The sequence below is a fragment of the Cherax quadricarinatus genome, chromosome 15, assembly GCF_038502225.1.
Source record: "Cherax quadricarinatus isolate ZL_2023a chromosome 15, ASM3850222v1, whole genome shotgun sequence".
In the NCBI taxonomy this organism is placed as follows: Eukaryota; Metazoa; Arthropoda; class Malacostraca; order Decapoda; family Parastacidae; genus Cherax; species Cherax quadricarinatus.
The window spans coordinates 38,931,294-38,954,564 of record NC_091306.1 but is presented as its reverse complement, the minus strand read 5'-3'; the positions used below and the strand labels follow the sequence as shown (position 1 = coordinate 38,954,564).

Below are 23,271 nucleotides of genomic sequence, written 5' to 3'. Positions count from 1 at the left end.
ATTCTGGACCCTATTTGGAAATTGGCATCTTTTGAAATTTGTGTGAAACTGGGAAAAATTGCCAATTTCAGACCACTTTATTGGATAGTTGAAATTGGTAAATGGGTGGTTTCTTGTACTCTTTCGATAGAAAAAAATGGAGTTCTAGCGAAATAGTTATGATTTTTGTTGACTGGTACATTGGAATTGGCTGAAAATTGGGCTCAAAGTGTGCGAAATCGCCGATGCTTAAACATCCTCGAGACTGCTAACTTTGTGAGAGCATAATTCTGTAAGTTTTCCATCAAATTTCATACTTCTGGTGTCATTATGATCGGGAAAAGATTCTTTATTATTTCATTAGAAAAAATTTTTTTTGTTTTGTTTTTTTTTTAAAATTTCTGACCCTGAGAACAAGTTTAGCAGAGGGCCTCCTGACCCTGAAAGGGTTAAATGTCTTATTTTAGGTTAATATAGACATTTTCATTAAACCATCTATGATATTTTCTTCAAAATTATATAAGAAACACTTTATATAGCATATAAACAAGCAATGTTTATGTGCTATTGAGTGGTGAGTTGCAAATCAAAGAGGAGGAAGGAGGGTGGAGGGTAAACATTACATTTTCTCTGATTCAGCATTAGAGAAAACAGTGAATCTGGCATCTGGCCCAGTCAGTTCTCGGCATGAATTATTCATTACTTCTCCCTATGTTTATGATGGCATCCAAAGGTAGTTGCTAGAAACGATTAAACTCAGTGAACGTGGCATGTCGATGGTAATAATATGACTGTGTAGTGAAATAATATGGCTGTGCAGTGTAGCCCAGAGGGCTACATACATGTACCTACATCTACCACTGCCAACACTGACTTCCAACAAATAAACACTACTCACCTCTCGCCCTACATTAACCCTTTCAGGGTCCGTCCCGTAGATCTATGGCTTCACGTTGAGTGTCCAAACTGTAGATCTATGCCAAAATTCTAGCGCCGTCAAATTTAGCGCAAAAGTGCTCATAGGCCTACATGTGAGAGAACGGGTCTGCGTGGTGGGTGTGCGCCATAAACAAAAAATCTAGGCGCCCGCATAGCATTGTGGGAACACCGGCTCAGTTACCCTTGTTCACCATGCCTCATCGCAAGGCAGCTCTCACTCCAAGGAAATTTGGGACTCTCCTGTTCCTATCTGATAGTTCTGACAGTGATGGAAGTGGAAATGAAGATGAATTCTTTGGCTTTGATCAGTTAGTGACTGAAAGGAATGACCAGGATATCGATAATAGTGCAGAAAACCCTGACGATCCTCAACCTTCTACCTCTGGTGTGGGCACTCGTCAGTCACGGTGGGTTGTATCTCGATGCAAGAGAAAAGTATTATTTTCGCGTGGCCAGGCCTCCGACTTCAGTAATGATGATGATAGTGACATGGATTGTGATTTTATTGCTCTTGACAATCATTCGAGTAGTGATAGTGAGGAAACATATTCACCAGTGAAGCGTCGGTATGTACGCCGCCACATGCGCTCGGGTAATGTACCCTATGACGTGCCCAGGGGACGGAGTACATCCCAGAGTACATCCCGGAGTACATCCCATGGCCCTACACCAGGTATAGAGAGTGATAGTGAGGATGATGTGGCTACACTTGGCATGGATAGACCACAGGCATCAGTAGATGGTAGTATTGGTGATGGTAGTGGTGATGGTAGTGCCACGGCCATGCGTGACTCACCAGCCCAGGCTGGGACCCACGCTGCTGACTCCATAGTTCAAGGACAAAGCGGAGCGTCAGCCACGAGCCCACCAAAACCACAACTACCCGCACAACCAGCCTATGATGTCCAGTATCCACCAGCAAACCGTACCTGGGAATGGCAGCAAAATCCCAATTTTGTTCCCAAGCCCCACCACTTTGATGACTCTGAAAGTGGAATTCTACCAACTTGGAAACACTGCAAATGAACTGGAATTCTTTGACCAGCCATTGATGGAAACTATTGTCAGGAAAAGTAACAAGTATTTTGAGTACACCATGGTAAATACGATCATATCACCACAGTCAAGACTACACCGGTGGAAAGAGACGACTGTTGCAGAAATATATTATTTGCTTTTTGCAACAATAATGCTTATGCCTCATGTCTATAAGCATAATATAAAAGCATACTGGTTCACAGATTGGCTAATTTCTACCCCAGTCTTCAGTGAAATCATCCCAGTGAACAGGCTTATCTTACTGTTACGTATGTTGCACTTCTCTGACAAAACCAGGCCTGACAGAAGTGACAGGTTATACAAGATTAGAAATGTTTTTATGTATCTCAAACAAAAGTTCAGCATGTACTTTTATCCATTCAAGAATCTTGTAATTGACGAGTCTTTGATCTTGTTCAAAGGTAGGCTGTCATTCAAGCAGTATATACCGAGCAAGAGGAAACGCTTTGGTATAAAACTGTACTCTGTGACTGTTTTATGTTTGCTGGGAAATTCCTTTCAATCTGTTTATTATTAATGGTAATAAAACATAAAATAGGCCAATGACTTACTTCCACGATATTCCAGGAAACATGTGCATAGCTGATTACTTGGGAATTTTTTTTTTTTGAGAAAATTGCACTTTTTTCAGTCTTTGTATAGGGTAAGAGTGATCCTCTATAGTTACCCTTCAGGCACATAATGTTTTCTGTAATGGTCATGGTCACTTTTTTTTTAATCCCTCCTGCCCTCCACCCTTCAATACCTCTCTATATAATGTCAGTTTTTATTAATTTGGGCATCTTTATCATGCTTCTATGTTATTTATGTTATACCTAATATTATTCTGGAATAAATATGATAAGTAGATAACCGTTATTGATAGTAATAGTATAATTATACAATATTTTATAGTGCCATGAGCTTACATGTTTGTATGTCATGGTGAAGCATGAGTTACTGAGAGACACTGCTCGTGCCTTCTCCCTCTCTCTCATACAGCTCAGCACACCCTCCAATACCTCTCCATATATGTCAGCTTTTATTAATTTGGGCATCTTTATCATGCTTCCACTGCCTAGTTATTATGGCTTGAAATCCTGTCGGCGCTTTCACTGCCTCTTTCACTTGAAATCCTGTCGGCGCTTTCACTGCCTCTTTCACTATCTTTATCTTTCAAGATAGTGGAAATGATAGAATGTGCCAGTTTCAAGTCATTGGCTATCACTTGCACTTTCTTACCAGCTTCATACTCATTTATAATCTTCATTTTCACCTCAAGATCTTCCTTTTCGCCAACATCTTGTCCTATGGGATGCACAATAAAGTGCAAAATTGTACAAATATGTAGTCTTGGAGACTGTGAAAGGTAATGTACTGAGTGGCTGTATAAAGGAGACTGAGATGCTTGATGCTGAGACGCTGCGCTGCCTGTTTCCATCGCCCAAGTTCTTGTATGGCATAAAATAGACTAGTGGGAGAACCTGAATGATTAAACTCAGTGAACATGTTAGTAATAATATTACAGTGGACCCCTGATTAACGATATTTTTTCATTCCAGAAGTATGTTCAGGTGCCAGTACTGACCGAATTTGTTCCCATAAGGAATATTGTGAAGTAGATTTGTCCATTTCAGACCCCCAAACATACACGTACAAATGCACTTATATAAATACACTTACATAATTGGTCACATTAGGAGGTGATCATTAAGCGGGGGTCCACTGTATTATTATTATTATTATTATTATTACCATCCACATACTTTGTTCACTGAGTTTAATAATTTATTAAGCCGCCACGAGACACAGAGAATGTAATAATAATAATTAATAATAACAATCGCTCTGGAGTGCTTTAAATGTCAGCTAACAAACCAATACGAAATGTACATATGACATTTAAAGCATCGCAGAGTGATTATTATATGTATTTTATTTGGACATGATACACAGTTGTACAATGAATTATAGTAGTTGGGTGTACATGCCAAAAGCCCCTTGTACGCAGGGCATTATGGGCAGGCTTAAAATTAACTTAAAATCTTAAGTTAATTTTAAGCCAGCCCGTAATGCTATGCATAGTATAAGTGGCTTTGGCATACTGCTCTTTTCTGTATTTTTTGTACCTCTGTATGTGTGCACAAATTTTTAAATAAATAAATAAATAAATAAATAAATAAAATTAACAAGCAATGAAAGGCTCAGTGTTAAAAATTACAGTAAACAATTTACGATATGAAGTACAACTGAATATTTGAAACAATGAAATTTGAACATATCAAAAGTGAAGCATTAAAGTTGTACAAATTTCTCATATTACATAGTATATCAAAAAATGATCAATTTGCTATATGTTGTCTTGAATTTTTAAGATTTAAGTAATTAGGAGAATTATTGGTAATGTTAAATATTGAGTGTTGATTATTTAGTTCTGGGCGAGTAAGTGGTTTTTTAGAAGAGTCTTAAATTGATTTACAGGCCTGGTAATGAATTCCAGATTTTAGGGCCCTTTATGCGCATAGAGTTTTTACACAGTGAGATATGGACAAGGGGTACATCAAAAAAGAAAAAAAGAGATCTGTGTCTTGTGTTATGGTCGTGTGTCTGGTTAAGGTTGGTGAGGAGAAGTTTGAGTGGAGGGTTTATGTTTGCGTGTATTGTTCTATGTATGTAATAGGCACATGGATAAGTGTGGATGTTCTTTATGGTAAGCAAATTTAGACTTTTGAATAGAGGTGGAGTATGCTGTCGCAAGTGGGAATTTGTTATCATTCTAATTGCAGCCTTTTGCTGGGTTATTAGAGACCTTAGGTGATTTGATATTGTTGACCCCCATGCACAAATTCCATATGTGAGATAAGGGTAGATGAGTGAATGATACAGTGCAAGGAGAGATGATTGCAGAACATAGTACTGTATCTTTGATAGTATGCCTACTGTCTTAAAGATTTTCTTGGAAATTTGTTGTATATGTGTCTGGAATCTGAGGCTACTGTCTAGGTGGATTCCTAGGAATTTTCCCTCTGTGAGTCTTGTGATGGGTGATCCATTTAGTGTTAAGTGGAACAATTGCAGCTCTGATTCCAAACTGAATGAAATAGGTTTTGTCAGTATTTAGGGTAAGTTTATTCATCATCCAGGTAGATATTTTCTGCAATCCAGCATTGACAGTGTTGGCGAGTATGGCTGGGTTTGGGTGTGAGAAGACGTATGTAGTATCAACTGCAAATAATATGGGTTTCAGTAGCTGTGATGCATTCAGTAGGTCACTGATGTAGACAGGAACGAGGAGCGGTCCTAGGACACTTCCCTGTGGGACTCCTACTGTGACTGGTTATGTGGAAAAGTTTATTATTATTATTGCCATTGACATACCTTGTTCACTGAGTTTAATAATTTCTTAAGCTGCCACGAGAGACAAAATGTCAACACACAGACAAACACACCAGCTAACCCCTTGACTGTGTACTTCTTTTGTACTTCTTCAATATTCCTCTTGTTTTACCTCTTCCAAGTGCTGCTGCATATCTATTGTGTACCCTATAGTACAAGACAGAGTTGTAAGTGCAACAACACTTGGAAGAGGTAAAAAACAAGAGGAAAATGGAAGAAGTACAAAAGAAGTTAACAGTAAAGGGATTAGCTGGTGTGTTTGTCTGTGTGTTTATATTGTGTTTCTCATGGCAGCTTAATTAAGATATGATTCAACTCAGTGTGACTTTGTAAATAGTTCAAGTCAGACCGAAAAGTCGTCATAAGCTCCTCTCTTCGATGTGCGGGTTATTTGTGTATTGTGTAAGATAAAGATTTATTTCATGTAATAATAACAATCACTCTGGAGTTCTTTAAATGTCAGCTACCAAACCTATATGAAATACATATGACATTTAAAGTGCCCCAGAGCAATTAATTACATTTTATTATTATTATCATCACCATCGACATATCTTGTTCACTGAGTTTAATCATTTCTTAACCCTTTGACTGTTTCAGGGCCCTCTCTGAAACTGTCATTCTATGTCGCCAAATATTCGAAAAAAACAAAAATGATTTTTTCTTATGAAAATGTTAGGAATATTTTTACTAGTGTTTTAAGCCTAAAAAAAAAATTTTGCCATCAGTACTTACCGAGATATAGAGCCGCAAAATTTGCAGAAATTGACGTGCGTACGGCAACAGCAGCGACTGCCGCCCACCCGGTATTCTTTTATTTACTCTAATTCAAAGGTTTCTTGCATTTTTCAATATTTTTCTTTTCCAGGTAACTTATGTGGCCTGTGAGACCAATGTAAGGTGCATTGTTCAAATATACACTCATTATTTACAACACAATAACAGAACAAACTTTATCACTATTAGTTTGTGTATATACTTTGTTTACACAAACAAACAATACAAAACAATGTTTATTACTATTGTTCCATAATATATATACATATGTACAGTCACTAAACACGTTCCTAGAACTGCTGCAGCTTGTGGAACTCTTTGAAACATGGGTATATGCAGAGGGGCACTTCACACTCCTCACACATAAAATGAGTGTCTCTGCGTGTTTATGGGCGTTTTGTGGTATGCATACATACATAACACCTCTTCTGAGCATTTTTCTTGGCAGTAGTAGGAGGCAGTTGTATGGGGTAGTGATCACCAGGCCTCATACGAGATGACGTCTGTGGGCGCTGGTCTATTGCAGGAGTCGCTCCTTGGTACTTTGCAATTATTTGTCTGATTACTGACAGGCAAAATTCACCATATTTTGGTGTTTTGTTGGTCTTCAACTTGTATATGTTATAAGCATTTAGCATAGAGATATCAACAAGATGGAAAAAAAGTTTGATATACCACTTATAACTCTTGCGTACACAGTCTGCAAACCCAATCTGCATGTCACATTTGTCCACTAAGCGCATATTGAGGTTGTAGTCCATGACAGCTGCAGGCTTTAGAATGGGTTCATTGGTCTCTCTGTTGTCCCTGCCACTGGGTACCATTTCGTTTCTGTGAACTGATGTCAACAATGTGACATCACGTTTGTCATGCCACCGAAATGCCATGATGTCATTGGCAGCAAAGGCTTGCACCTCACCTCTGCGAGTGCCAGCGTCGAACCTTGGCATATGTTTGCGATTACCACGCACTGTGCCACACACGTCTGTCAAGTTCACTCGCAAGAAATCACTGAGTAAGGGGCTTGTGTACCAGTTATCAGTAAATAACATATGCCCCTTACCAAGATATGGTTCCATCATTGTTCGAACCACATCACCAGAGATACCCAATAACTTCATGGTATCTCTCAAAGTATTACTGTACTGCCAGTGTACACAATAATATCTAAAACAAGACCACTTCTGCAATCACACAGTACAAATAGCTTTATACCAAAGCGTTTCCTCTTGCTTGGTATATACTGCTTGAATGAGAGTCTTCCTTTGAATAAAATCAAGGACTCATCAATAACAAGTTTCCTGAAGGGATAAAAATACATGCAGCACTTTTGTTTCAGGTACATAAACACATTTCTTATCTTATATAACCTGTCGCTTCTGTCAGGCCTGGTTTTGTCTGAAAAGTGTAACATACGTAACAGTATCAGGAAACGATTGACACCTATAATGTCACTAAAACCTGGAGTTGAAATCAGGCGATCTGTTGTCCAGTATGTGGTGACAGTGTGCTTATACACATGTGGCATAAGCATTATTGTGGCAAAAAACAGGTACATCTCTGCCACAGTTGTCTCCTTCCACTTGTGTAGCCGTGATTTTGGTGAGAGAATTGTATTTGCCATGGTGTAATCACAGTATGTGTTTGTTTCCCTGACAATGATGTCCATCAGGGGTTCATCGAAGAATAACTCAAAGCAGTCCAGTTCACTGGCATTGTTCCCAAGTGGACAAGATGGCTTTATTCCACTTTGTGTTTCATCAAAGTCATGGGGACTGGGAACAAACTCGTCACCGTCCTGCCAATCCCAGATGCGGTCTGCTGGTTGGGTCTGGATATTGTACCGTGGTTGTGGTTGTGCAGGTTGTGGTGGTGCAGGTTGTGGGAGTGTGGGGTAGGGTGAGGCTGGTTGTTCTGCTGAGTCAGCCGCGTGGGTAGTAGTGTGGCCAGGTGATGGTGCCACATGGGCCGTGCCACCCTCACTATCACCACCACTGCCTCCTCCCTCACTGTCACCATTCATACCCATCGTTACAATATCGTCATCTTCACTATCAGGTCGTGGTGTAGGGCCACGGGATGTGCTCCCAGAGTTTCTCCTTCCCTTGGAACAACATATGAAAGACTACCAGACCGCATGCTACGTCGTACATACTGCCGCTTCACTGGGGAATATTCACTCTCACTGTCACTAGAACTGCTTTCAATGACCTTGAAATCACTATCACTATCACTATCACTATCACTGCTATCATCTGGGTGTTGTACACGACCAAATAGTTTCCTCTTTCGTCCTGGTACAGGCGAACGTGAATGTGAACAAGCCGGCACAGCACCAGAGGTCGAAGGTTGTGGGTCATCTGGGTTTTCGTCACTAATTACGTTATCCTGGGCACTTTTTTCGGTAACACTCACTTCAAAACCCTGGAATTCACTGTCACTGACATTTTCATCGCTGTTAGAGCTATCACTTGGGAACAAAAGACCTCCAATCCGCCAAGGAGTGAGGAACTTCTTACCGAGAGGCATGGTGAAAATGGACTAACAACATGGCGTTCCCACAATGCACCGCTGGGTCCAAGATTTTTTTCACAGGGTGCACACCGACCACTGAGACCCATTCTCTCCCATGTAGGCCTACCAGGCCTTTGGCGCTTGATTTGAAGCCGCTAGAATTTGTGCGTATAAATACGTCAGAAACAGTCAAAGGGTTAATTAAGCTGCCCCGAGAGACTAAGAATGTAAACACAGATGAACAGATCAGCCAACCCCATTTGCTGTGAACTTCTTTTGTACTTCCATTTTCCTCTCTTTCCTCTTCCAAGTGCTGCTGCACTTCTATCTTGTACTATGGGGTGCACAACCAAGTACAAATTTGTACAAATAAGTAGTCTTGGAGACTTTAAAAGCTAGTGTACTGAGTGGCTGTCAGAAGGAGATTGAAATGCTTGATGCTGAGACACTGCGCTGCCCGTTTCCATGACCCAAGTTCTCATACGGAATATAATACTGACTCATCGGGGAGCCCGTTGTAACTCTGAGTTGTCGGTAAATGAGCACGTCGGTAAGTGAGGAGAGGCTGTATTATATTATTAATATATTATATTATTACAGTGGACCCCCGCATAACGATATTATTTCAATCCAGAAGTCTGTTTGGGTGCCGTTATAGACCGAATTTGTTCCCATAAGAAATATTGTGAATTAGATTAGTCCATTTCAGACCCCTAAAAATACACCTACAAAAGCACTTACAAAAATAAACTTACATAACTGGTCGAGTTGGGAGCTGATGGTTATCTGGGGGTCCACTGTATTGTTATAATGGGGAAGTGCTAAACCCATAGGATTATACAGTGCCTGTGGGAGGGAGGGGATGGAAGGCATTCAGGTTTAATTTAGGGAACTGGAGCACAGATACAATCTCCTTGATTAAGAGCCCCTCACCAGCATCAAGGAACCTCCCTTGAGGGGGAAAGCTCGCATCCTGAATTTTTGCTTGTATCCAGAAACAAAAAAATCAACCGAGCGACTGCTCGTATCCTGAAAAACTCGTATGGTGGGGCACTCATAAGCCGAGGTTCCACTCTACTCTGGAATGTAAATAACCCTGGTACTTATAAACTAAATAATACAGAATTTTGCTCATACACATTACGTATATGAAAAAGACTATGGAGTCATGGTAAGCAAAAAACTGAAGCCAAGAAAGCAGTGCCCTCAGCATGCATAATAAGATTAACAGATTACTTGGATTTATATCATAAGGTATAAGTAAAGGAGTCCAGAAGTTATACTACAGCTATATAACTGTACATCATTAGTAATGCCTCACTTAGATTACGCAGCTCAGTTCCGGTCTCCACACTATAGAACGGATGTACAGTAGACTGTCGCTTAACACATGAGCTATTAACACTTTCACAAACAAGAATAAAAAATTGCTGTATATTTTCTTTGAACACACTGTATTTATCATTTAACACAGAGTAAATATAGGGAAAAATATCGCATGCTGTGGGTTCATTCCTTGCAGATGTGATAGTGACACTGTTGTGATCCTCGAAAGCGAGATACTCTGACATTTATCACATTTTTTTCCTCTACTGTGTGGTTAGAGTTTGTAGTATACTCTGCTCTAGATATTATTTCCTCAAGTTTTCTATAACGGAGTAAATGAAATTTGTCCTCATTGAACATTGTATGGTTTTCCGCAGCCCATTGGAAAACTTGTTTATAAATGCTTGGAGATTTACCGTGTCCACAATGGATGACACTCTCATACAGATTCTACAGCAGTGTGCATATTAATTGGGAAAATGATGAAATATGACATTTGTTTGGAAAATTAATGTTTATTTTAAAAATACACAGAATGATATGATGTAATTGATTTAACCCTTAAACACTCCAAACGTATACAGTGGACCCTCGACTAATGCTATTAATCCATTCCTGAGAGCTCATCGTTAGTCAAAATTATCGTTAGTCAAGTTAGTTTTCCCCATAAGAAATAATGGAAATCAAATTAATCCGTGTAGGACACCCCAAAGTATGAAAAAAAAATTGTTTTTACCACATGAAATATTAATTTTAATACACACAAACTGAAGAAGACATGCACAATTACATGACACTTACCTTTATTGAAGATCTGGTGATGATTGATGGGATGGGAGGAGGGGAGAGTGTTGATGGTCTTAGTGTTTAGAAGGGGAATCCCCTTCCATTAGGACTTGAGGTGGCAAGTCCTTTTCCGGGGTTACTTCCCTTCCCTTTAAATCTCTCAAACCAACCTTTGTTGGCCTTAAATTCACTCACATCACCACTAGTTGCTGGCATTTTTTTAATTAAATTGTCATGCAACTTCCTAGCCTTTTCACATATGATCGCTTGAGAGATGCTATCTCCTGCTATCTGTTTTTCATTTATCCACACCAATAACAGTCTCTCAACATCTTCGAGTACTTGCGATCTCAGTTTCGAAAACATAGTTGCACCTTTGGCAAGAACAGCTTCCTTGATTGCCGTTTTCTTGGCCACAATAGTAGCGATGGTTGATTGGGGTTTTGTGTACAACCTGGCCAGCTCGGAGACACGCACTCCACTTTCATACTTAGCAATGATCTCTTTCTTCATATCCATAGTAATTCTCACCCTTTTTGCTGTAGGGTTGGCACTAGAAGCTTTCTTGGGGCCCATGGTAACTTATTTTGCAGGTGCAATCACTAAAAAGGCTGTGATAATATGAAATGTTCCGATTGTATGCTTGGAAGTGACCGTGGTGGCTGGCTGGCTTGTAAACACTGGCCAGAAGTGGACGCGTCTCAGACTGAATGAATAGTGTTGGTCGAGTTTTTTAGTGCTAGCCGAGGCAAAATTTTTGCATTAAAATGTATCGCTAGTCGGATTTATCGTTAATCGATGCCATCATTGGTCGAGGTTCCACTGTATATATGTTCACTTGCGCAGCACCCCCCCGAATATTTTGAAAAATAAAAAAATCGTTTTTTTTTATTGAAAAAAGAGCACATTTTTCTAAGTGTTATAGGATAAAAATTTTTTTTTTAGGGTCAGTATTTACCGAGATATGAGGCCCAGAAGTTGGCACTGGATGCTCACTTGACAGCAACAGCGAGTCCTGCCGCTTGCAGAAGTGTTGCTGATATTCCTTTTTTTCTATTTTTCATATTGTTTTATGTAATTTTTATGTTCTGATAATCACAATTTATAGTAGTTCTTGTCACTTTATAATCAATCTTTATTCTGACACTAGTATTAGGTACAGGTCCGCCATCACAAATCCGGCAATCAGTTATTCAGTTCCTTCAGTTATTCGGCACTAATTTTGGCTAGCATAATTTCAAATTTCCAGGGTCACCACACCAACCTGCTAGTACTGTTTGGTGGTGTTACTTGCTGCATAAGTCATTCCAATTTCTTTTTCTCCATTTATTGTTTTAACCTGCTTATTTTTAGCCCTAGCCGTGGTTCTAATGAATAAAAGAAATGCTTCTCATTATGTAAAGCGCCTACACAGTGCATTATCCATTAAAGATAAGGTGGTTTTGAAGCCGCTGTCGGTTGCCATGAGCTCAGTCTCATGAAGCAGGAGAATATGCTTTATTATTACGCTAATATCAACACTACAGCTTATTTGCCTATCACATTTGATCTAGTATGACATAATAAACTATATAAATAACATAAAACATGTTAAATACTCCAGAAGGAATAATATTCGGCATAATACCGAGCAGTTCGACGGAGGTATGAAGAGAATATGGCATACAAATACCATTCTCCTATCCCTGTCTTGGGGTCTTATATTAGAGAAAATGGAGTATACCACAGGGCTAACTGTCATATACACTCGTACTGCACCATAAACCTGAAACAAAAGTTATTTTCTCTATATAGAGTATGACACATAGCAGCATATGTGTAGAGAACCTAGGATAACCCAAAAAAGTCAACATGGCTTATTTTTAGTACCTGGCTTGGGTTAGCCATATATGATTCTTGGTAAATATTCGATTCCCAGCCAGGGTAGAAACATTAGGCGTGTTTCTTTACACCTGTTGTCTATGTTTACCCATCAGTAAATGGGTACCTGGGTGTTATCCTGGGACACTGACCTAATTTTCTTGAAATACTCAGCATAACAAGCGGCTTTCTATACAGTAGTATGTCACTGATGTCAGCTAGGCCTGTATACCTTGTACATGTACGTATAGTAAATAAAGATATTATTATTATTATTATTATATTATTATTTTCTCAGTTGTTTGTTGGGTTATCTTATTCAAACTTGGGCAATGTATGATGGAAAGATACTTCTTAATGTAGACCAAAAATGAAAGGAATCAGACCATAAATAGCGGAGTTCACTTCTCAGCCATTAGCGGCTGCTTAGCGGTATATTTTTGTATGTTTTTATGGTTATATTCTCATTTTTTCGGTCTCATTTGATAGAATGAAAGATATATTACAGAAATAGATATGATTTTGATTGCTTTCATGATGAAAAGTACCTTGAAATTGCGCTCACAGTAGCGAAAATGTTCTATTCTTTAGCGAAGCTCAGGAGTAAACAAATGACGTCACCGACCAATACGGAGTCAAGAATGGGTTGACATTATTTACACAGTTATTACAATAATGCAGTAGTCTGCATAACAGTAAATCGTCTATTTTTTTGTCAATAAAAATTCCAAATGGTAAGCAAGAGTAATATAAGAGGGGCCTGTAGCCGTGACTAATGAACAGAGAAAATGTAAAGTAAAAGGACACAAGTGCAACTAATGTGACATTTATTGTGGCAACGTTTCGCTCTCCAGGAGCTTTATCAAGCCATTAGTAATGGCTTGATAAAGCTCCTGGAGAGCAAAACGTTGCCACAATAAATGTCACATTAGTTGCACTTGTGTCCGTTTACTTTACATATTGTCGGTAATTCTACCAACTTTATTACAACAGAGAAAATGTTATTTTAGTGCCAGGAATGTCTGCATTGTTTATTCTGCCTGCCTACCTACCTACCTACCTTTCTTTCTTCATTCTTTCCTTCCTTTCTTCCTTCTGGTTTCTATAATATATATACACATATATAGTCACTGGACACTTTCATAAAACTGCTATTATCTTCAGGGAATGAGTTAGTGATAAGATAAGATAAGATAAGATTTCGTTCGGATTTTTAACCCCGGAGGGTTAGCCACCCAGGATAACCCAAGAAAGTCAGTGCGTCATCGAGGACTGTCTAACTTATTTCCATTGGGGTCCTTAATCTTGTCCCCCAGGATGCGACCCACACCAGTCAACTAACACCCAGGTACCTATTTGCTGCTAGGTGAACAGGACAACAGGTGTAAGGAAACGTGTCGAAATGTTTCCACCCGCTGGGAATCGAACCCGGGCCCTCCGTGTGTGAAGCGGGAGCTTTAGCCACCAGGCTAAAGAGTGTGAGTGCGAGTGTGTGTGTGGGGGGAAGACTTCTAAATGTGCTGAGTCAGGGTCTACCAGCTGTCAAAATGACATATACCATTACTCACTCCCCCTATCCCCTGTCAACACAATGGGGTCCGATGCTTCCTTCCTCACCATACTTCCTTATCTAATTATCTTTTTTTCTTTCTCCTTTCTCCTTCTTTTTCTTTTTCTCTTTATTTCTAATTCTTTCTCCTTCTTTCTCTTTCTTTCTATTTCTCTTTCTCTTTCTTTTTCTTTCTCGTTTTTTTTTTTCACAGAGTTTGATGAAGTTAGGTTAAGGATCCCTAGCTTTATTGACAAACTAAGAGCTGTTACCTACATCAGCTCATTTGAAAGCATTTTTATTGTGATGAGACATACAAGTAGGGAACAGGATGAAGTTGGAACCATCTGTGGACCAGCATTTTCAATTGATCAACTGACTTTATCTCATTGACATCATAATGCTGTATGAATGTGTTCCATACTCGAGTCATCCTGGGGATAAATGATCTCAGATGAAGTGATGTTCTGGAGAAGGGTACAGCCAGAGTGAAGTTGCTGCTTTCTGCCCACCTTGTGGTATAGAAGCTTGCTTCATGCTGTCCTCGAAGTGGATCCAAGTGTGGTACTTTGACAATACTGGCCTTGTACATAACAATAAGGCCACTTGCATCCCTTCTGTGTTGAAGGCTCTGCTGAAATGACAGATCTATCCAGGATTGGTCCAGGCGAAAGATGAGATGTCTTGCTCTGTTCTCTACTCTGTCAAGCAGTCGCAGATGAGAGGGGGGGGCAGGAAAACCAAGAAAGTGGAGCATATTCAAGGTGTGAGCATACTTGTGCCTCATACAAAATCTTGCAACCCCTACTATCAAGCAGATGCGAGATGCGGCGAAGTGCTGTAAGTTTCCTGGCTGTCTTGTTTGCAAGATTTACAACGTGGTTCTTCATGGTCAGTTTGGAGTCAAATTTCACCCCAAGGATATCAACTTCTTCCCCTTTCTTTCTTTCTTCTGGTTTACTGGGCATTGCTTTAGGTCACAAACTCCTCAAAACCATGAAAGTCATCTTCACTGACACTTCCATCTGTGTTAGAGTGATCACTTGGGAAGAGAAGAGGCCCAGATTCACCAGGGAATCACTAGACATGCTGAACAAGGACTACTGAAATGGCATTCCCACAATGCACCACTGGCTCCTCAGTTTTTTTTATAGTGCGCACACTGACCATGGAGACCCATTCTCTCACATATGGGCCTACCAGCTTTTTCCTGCTTGATTTGAAGCCTCTAGAATTTACGCATATTAATACATCGGCAACAATGGCTTGTAAGACATATACACTGTATATATATATGGCCAAAACAGTCAAAGGTTAATTAAGTCACAGACTAAAACATACGAGATAATAACAATATTTACTCTTGTCCAAATTTGCACACTATTGTAATATTGTCCGCAAAAGAAAACATAGTGCTATGATTTACATCTCTGTCTCTCCGATATGAAAATGAGGAACAGGATGGGGCAAGTACTGTGCCTTGTGGAACAGAGTTTTTCACATTACTCATTGGTTAGAAAGTAGAAGATCCATCTGCCCACTATTCCAGTAATTCCTTTATCACATATTTTGTGCGCTATCACACCATGATTGCAATTGTTGAAGGCATCCAAGATCATGTCATAGCTTTCCAGTAGTTGTAAGAGGGAGGAGCAACTTGTTCTAAACCCATGTTAACCTGGATTGTGGAACTGTTGTGAATCCAAGTGGTTGGCAATCATGCCTCTTAGAAGTCTTTCAAAGATTTTTATAATGTGGGATGTTAGTGCTACTGGTCTATAATTCTTTGCTATTATTTTGCTGCCATTTTTATGGAGAAGGGCTATATCCATTGTGTTGAGCAAATGTGGGATGACACCCGCGTCCATGCTCTCTCCATAGTATACTTGAGGCATGTTTAAGGGGTTTCATGCAGTTCTTTGATGAACATGGATTTCCATAAGTGTGGGCTTCTATAATGTGGGCATGGGGCAGAGTGCATGGGCATAGTGGCATGCTAAGATTATGCTGCATTTTATTCAGCATATGTCACACACCCGAATAGGCATGCCCTCCCAACCAGCAAACCAAATGCTAAGGGTATAATGGGTAGGGGCACCCTCGTTATGCTAGCACCTTGGTTCAACCAGCCAATGACACGGAAGCCCACCAAAGTTATGAAGCGATATGGTACACTTGTGAATCAACAATGGCAGACTTACCTCCAAGTCCAGTCTTTGACTGGACTTGGAGGTAAGTACTTGGAGGTATGTACTGAAAGGTAAAACTGCCTTTCTGTGCATACCTGTACATGCTTGATGTTTGGTGAAGGAAATACAGCGGTACCTTGGGATATGAATTTATTTTGTTCAAGAAGGCTCTTCGAGTGCCAATACCGAACAAATTTGTTCCCATAAGGAATTAATCCATTTCAAACCCCCAAAAATACTCTTACAAAAGCACTTACATAATTGTTCGAGTTTTGAGCTGTCCGTATCCAGAGGTACCACTGTATAAGTATTTACTCTCTGCTGCCTTTTTCTTGTTCCTCATTTCTAATTTAGCTATCCTGTTACAACTAGGTGTACAGGCCACTAGACTACACCTGTGTTCATAATAGTCATGTTGCCAGGCTTTTTCAAAGTCCACAAAGTTTTGGCAGCTTGGAGTATTAGGAGAAAAGGAGGAGGAGGGGGTGTGAGGTAGTCCACAAAGTAATTATGGCACTCCACTGTTATAATTATAATTAGTACACATGAAATGTTCTTACACAGTAAATACTGGTTGGTGTCTCACTTTGATTACTAAATTTTAAGTGAATTTGTTATGAATCATCTTTCATAGAATGTGGATGGTAATCAATACAACATGAAGAATTGAGGATTTTATCAATAAAACATGTGCTTATCAATCTTGGTTTAGGACACAAGGGTACATCATTAGATATTTAACTACTTAACAATATACAAAGATGCATATCAACACTGATCTCAAAATCATATGTAAAAAATTAATTTATTGTGAAGCAACTGAACTGCTGTTAATGCACCGGCCATCTCTCACCGAGGCAGGTGACCCGAAAAAAGAAAAAAACGAAAGTAAAATTTATTTACAATAAATTAGTTGTTGTCAAAGTTAAGCCTTACCTTGCTAGGCAGGCCTTATACACTGCAGTGTGCAGATCAAATGATGGATAAGCTTTAAAACACTTTGCTATCCTGATGATCTGCCTTAAAGAGAGTGATTCAGCTAATGACTGCAAGGCTGGGTCAGTGGAAACTGAGAGCTGAGATGCAAGTGTGATCAGCTGTTCTACTGGAGAACTGCAGTCTCCCACCTGATAACAAACAAAAAATCTTAAGGTTGCTTCATACAATAACAAATAATATACATGTATGACTAATTTTACTCTATTATAATTTAACAGTTTTTGCACCCATTACAGAAAGTCCGTCCTATGTTTGGTTGGGTCCAGCAACCTCCTAGAGTATACAATGCTCAACCTTTTGCACACTAACAGTAATACAGACTATAATGCTACAATTTCTGTATTTTAACTCCAGTACCTATGAGTAGGTAACCTGTCTTGAATTTAACAAGTCTTGTAGATATTTTTATTACTTAATTCCCAAAGGATTTCTGCGTCATATTAACATGTTCATATATGAGGGCAGTTCAGTTTTTGTGCCCATTAATTTTCTTGACAAAATACCATGTAGCCAAACTGAATATTGCTTTTTGGTTATACTTGTGGAAGTGACCAAAGAAAAATATTAAATATGGCTACAATATATTTTTGTCAAGAAAAAATAATGGAAACAATGACTTTCCTGTCTGCCCTCATAGTTTCTTATTCCTTCAAATAAATATATTTTTTAAGGAAAGTACTAATCCTTATGGGACCCCATTAATGGCATGTGCTCTTACCACTGTTTGTATTTTAATTTTGAATGGAAAATCTCACATATATTTTAACCCTTTAACTCTTTGAGGGTCCGTCCCGTAATTCTACGGCTTTGAAGCCTAGATATGAGAGAATACATCTATGTGGTAAGTGTGCACTACATAATACAAATCCTGCAGCACGCAGTGTATAATGAGAAAAAAAAATGCGACCGTATTTCTGGATTAAAACAGTGACTTTGTGGTGTTTTTTCATGTGTTTTTTAACTGTATTAATGGTTTCTTGGTCTCATTTGATAGAATGGAAGATTTATTATAGAAATAGAGATGATTTTGATTGGTTTTAATACTTGAATATGAGCTCAAATGTTCGATTTTTGTCGATGTTCAAGAGTAAACAAATGATGTCATACATCTAATACACATCAGCTGATGGGTCTAATGTGCGTTCATGAATGCGCTGATATTATTTATACAATTATTACAGTATTGCATAACAGTAAATCTTCTATTTTTTGGCCTGAATAAAAATTCATTATGTGAATAAAAAATCAAAATGGAATTCATTTGTAAAGCCTGGAAATGTAACTAATAAACAGAGGAAATGTTAGTTTAGTGCCAGAAATGCCTGCATTGTTGATTCTGGACCCTATTTTGAAATTGAAATATTTTGAACTTTGTGTTAAAGTGGCTAAATTACCAATTTCCAATCAATTTATTGGGTAGTTGAAACAGTTGACTGGGTAATTTCTTGTGCTCAATTGATAAATTAGAAGTAATACTAGTGAAATAGCTAAGAATTTGGTCGACTGGAACAATGTAAATGGCCTAAAGTGGTAGTCAAATTCAGCAAAATCGCCGATAAGTAAATATCGCTGATGCAGCAAAATTTGCAAGAGCATAATTTTGCCAATTTTTTTCAAATTTCATACTTTTTGTTTCATTACCTTCAGAAAAAGAATCTCTACCATTTCATAAGAAAAAATAATTTTTTTTTTTTAAATTCTTTGACCCTGTTATGGCTTTTAACTAATACAGCAATAAAGGAATGGAACAGACTGCCCGCACATGTCAAAGCCAGTCATAGCATGAACCAGTTCAAGAAGAGTGCCAAAAGGTGTCTGATGAATGTAGCTACAGAAAGGGAGGGGAATGATTTTCTATTTTTTAGCCAACATACGTGTAAATTTTTCCATATTCCTAGTAATGACCCTCGTATTGTAGATAGTCTTAATGACCTTGGTGTAGTAGATAGGCTTTTTAGTATGATAATAAGATGTTATCTTCATTGTAGAATAATAAGAAAATATTATAACCTTTATATTATAATAATAAGGTAAAAGGACCCCAATGGAAATAAGTCACTCTGTCTGACTTTTTTGGGTTATCCTAGGTTCTCTACACATATGCTGCTATGTATGATAATTCTATGTAACTGTATTTGTGTATACCTGAATAAACTTACTTACTTACTTACTTACTTAATACTAGTAGGTTAGTAGTATAGTTCTTGTTTCCTGGTATAGTGGCATAACAAATTCTGGCAAAGAGTTGGGGATAGAAACTAAAGATCCACTAAAAACCTAACTTTTAATGAAAGAAATTCATTAGCAAATATGTATTTCTGTACATATTCAAGGTTTTCTATAACAAGGAGCATATTATTCCGTGAATCCTTAAATAATAATTATTCCTTTATACAATCTTCTTTATTCTTGTCAAATAACAAGCGGTCATAGAGCCATCTTACAAAAGCTGTAATATATATACAGTAGGGACCCGCTTTATGGCATTTCGCTTTACGGCGTTCCGCTAATACGGTCATTTCAAATTATGACCAAAACTCATTATACGGCTCCCCCCACCTGACTTCCTAATACGGTCACCATGCCCCACCCAGTTTGTTTACATTCTCTGTGAGATCCAAGCACTAAGTCTCTCCATTATGTCTGGAAACAACAAAATTTCCAGTGTTTTTAAAAGTTATTTCATATTTTATATATCCCTGATAGTTATACTTATGTATACCTTTACCTAAATAAACTTACGTACTGTGCTGGTGTGCAGGTACACATTAAAATCAGTAAGAGTGTCTTATATCTCGAGACGTCATATTAGTAATGATGATAATAATCATTGAGTCTCATTAGTCGTATATTACATTAATATACATATTTTCATTAATCCATCTATGATATTTTTTCAAAATTATATAATAAACACGATGCATAACATATAAAGATGATAAATACACCCCACAGTAGAATAAATAAACATAAATATGAGATGTGGTAGCAGACGACTTGCACAAATGATGCCATATTAAAAATGATAATAATAATCACCGAGTCTCATTAAATGTTGTATATTACATTAATATACACATTTTCATTAATCCATCCATGATATTTTTTCAAAATTATATAATAAACATGATACATAACATATAAAGATGATAAATACACCCCACAATAGAATAAATAAACATAAACATGAGATGTGGTTGCCAGATAACTTGTACAAGTGATGGCAAGAATAACATTTTCTCTAGTCTAACGTAAGAGAAAATGTGTTACTGGGGGTAACTGTAGAAAATTATTCCTTTTGTATGTATGTAAGTTTATTCAGGTATTCAAATTCAAATTCAAAGTTTATTCTCTATAAGGATTACAATGCTGAGTTTACAGAAATTTGGTTATTGTGTGGTTTACATGTAGTAAAATAGTGATTACAGAGTGTACCACTAAAACGCTTAGCATGGCTAGGCATTTCGGGCAGACTTAGTTTTATTCTTAATTGTAAAATATTACAAATTATGAGGTAAGTTGGTATTATGGCTAAGTGACTAAATACTAGTTTGTGAGTTTAGCAATGTGAATGCTTTTGTTTTGGCACAGTACATAGATTCAGTATTGGAGTATCACAGGATTCATTAATTTAATATTGAGATTAATATTTCTGTTTATGGTCAAATGAGTCAGTGAGTGTAAGTGTGAACCACCAGGTGGTATTCGTGTAGTTAGTTGACGGGGTGTATCAGGGAGATAAGATGTTTTCTAATGGTAGTTTTGAAGGTGATGAATGTGTCTGCAGTTCTAGAGTTCTCAGGTAGGGTATTCCAAATTTTAGGGCCTTTGACATACATTGAATTTTTGTAAAGGTTTAGTCGGACACGGGGAATGTCGTAGAGATGTTTGTGTCTGGTGTTAAGCCTGTGGGTTCTGTCACAACTATCAAGAAAGCGTTTTAGGTCAAGGTTGATATTAGAGTTTAAGGCCCTGTAGATGTAGATTGCACAGTAGTAAGTGTGGATGTACTGAACAGGGAGTAAGTTTAGGTCTATGAAGAGTGGGGATGGGATTTAGTGATTATTCTTACTGCAGCTTTTTGTTGGGTTATTATTGGCTTTAGGTGTGTTGCTGCAGTTGATCCCCAAGCACAAATAGCATAGGTGAGGTATGGATAAATAAGTGAGTGGTATAGTGTGAGAAGGGCATTTTGCGGCACGTAGTATCTTATCTTGGAGAGGATCCCAACCGTTTTGGATACTTTTTTGGTTATATGCTGGATATGGGTGCTGAAATTCAGGTTGTTGTCAAGGTATAAGCCTAGGAATTTGCCCCCATTATTTCTGGTAATTAGAGTGTTGTCAATCTTAATGTTAATTTGTGCATCTCCTGCTCTGCTACCAAACATAATATAGTAGGTTTTGTCAGTGTTAAGCGTAAGTTTATTGGCTGTCATCCAAGTCGATATTTTGATCAGCTCCTCATTAACAGTGGTGTTGAGGGTGGCAAAATTAGGGTGAGAGATGACATAAGTCGTGTCGTCAGCAAAGAGAATGGGTTTCAGGTGTTGGGATACGTTTGGAAGGTCATTGATGTATATGAGGAAGAGCAGGGGACCAAGGACACTTCCCTGCAGAACTCCAGTATCAAGTGGCCGTGTTGCTGATGCTGTGTCTTTAATGGTGACATACTGATACCTATTAGTAATGTAAGATTTGAAATAAGCAAGCGCATGGCCTCTTATACCATAATGATCAAGTTTGTGGAGTAGGATGTCGTGGTCTACTGTGTCAAAAGCTTTTCTTAGGTCAATAAAAATTCCTAGTGGATATTCCTTATTTTCCAATGCTGTGTAAAGCAGATCTAGCATTTTTATGATTGCATCATTAGTGCTTTTATTTTTCCTGAATCCAAATTGGCAGGGGTTGAGTATGTTTTGAACTGTTATAAATGAATACAGTCTCCTGTGCACGAGTTTCTCAAAGATTTTGGATAGCAATGGTAAGTTAGATATTGGCCTATAGTTGTTTAAGTCTGTAGGGTCACCACCTTTGTGTATTCGTGTAACCCTTGCCATCTTGAGTAGTTTCGGGAAGGTGCTAGTCTCTAGTGACTTGTTTATTTATTTATTTATTTATTTATTATAAATTTGTGCACACATACAGAGGTACAAAAAAAAAATACAGATAAGAGCAGTATGCCAAAGCCACTTATACTATGCATAGCATTACGGGCTGGCTTAAAATTAACTTAAGATTAACTAAGCAATGATGAAGTCAGTGATAAAACATTAATGCAAACAGATTACTATAAAGCACAAGTGAGTATTACAAAGACAGGTCATATGAAGGATTCTGTAAGGTAGTGTATTTAAAAATAATAAAGTTAGATTCGGTTTTAGGTTTAACATTTATGTGATATAATTGTGAGAAACATTTAAGATATACAATTTATAAGGTTCAGTTATTCAGTATTTATTTGGTTTTGGGTGAGTAAGTGATCTTTGAGTAGAGACTTGAATTTATAAACAGGTAGTGTTTCTTTTATATTTACAGGTAATGAATTCCAGATTTTAGGGCCTTTTATGTGCATTGAGTTTTTGCATAGTGTGAGATGAACACGAGGAACATCAAAGAGTGATCTGTGCCTTGTGTTATGGTCATGTGTTCTGTTGAGGTTGGCAAGGAGATGTTTGAGGGGAGGGTTAATATCAGAGTTAAGTGTTCTATGTATGTAATAGGTGCAGTAATAAGTATGGATGTTTTGTATGGTGAGTAGGTTTAGTGTATTGAATATTGGTGGAGTGTGCTGCCTGTAGTGAGAATTTGTTATCATTCTAACTGCAGCCTTTTGTTGGGTAATTAGTGGTCTGAGATGGTTAATTGTTGTTGAGCCCCATGCACAAATTCCATAGGTGAGATAGGGGTAAATAAGAGA

At 38.1% G+C, this 23,271-nt stretch overlaps 1 protein-coding gene across 2 annotated transcripts in view; it reads right to left on the bottom strand.

The window, feature by feature from the left end:
• c12.2 (von Willebrand factor A domain-containing protein c12.2) overlaps positions 1–23,271 on the bottom strand; it is a 590,945-nt gene that overhangs the window by 281,640 nt on the left and 286,034 nt on the right. For both annotated transcript variants that reach the window (XM_070085296.1, XM_070085297.1), the window contains exon 8: positions 17,290–17,480. In XM_070085296.1, the coding sequence (XP_069941397.1) occupies positions 17,290–17,480 (191 nt within the window). The remainder of the gene's footprint in view (positions 1–17,289; positions 17,481–23,271) is intronic.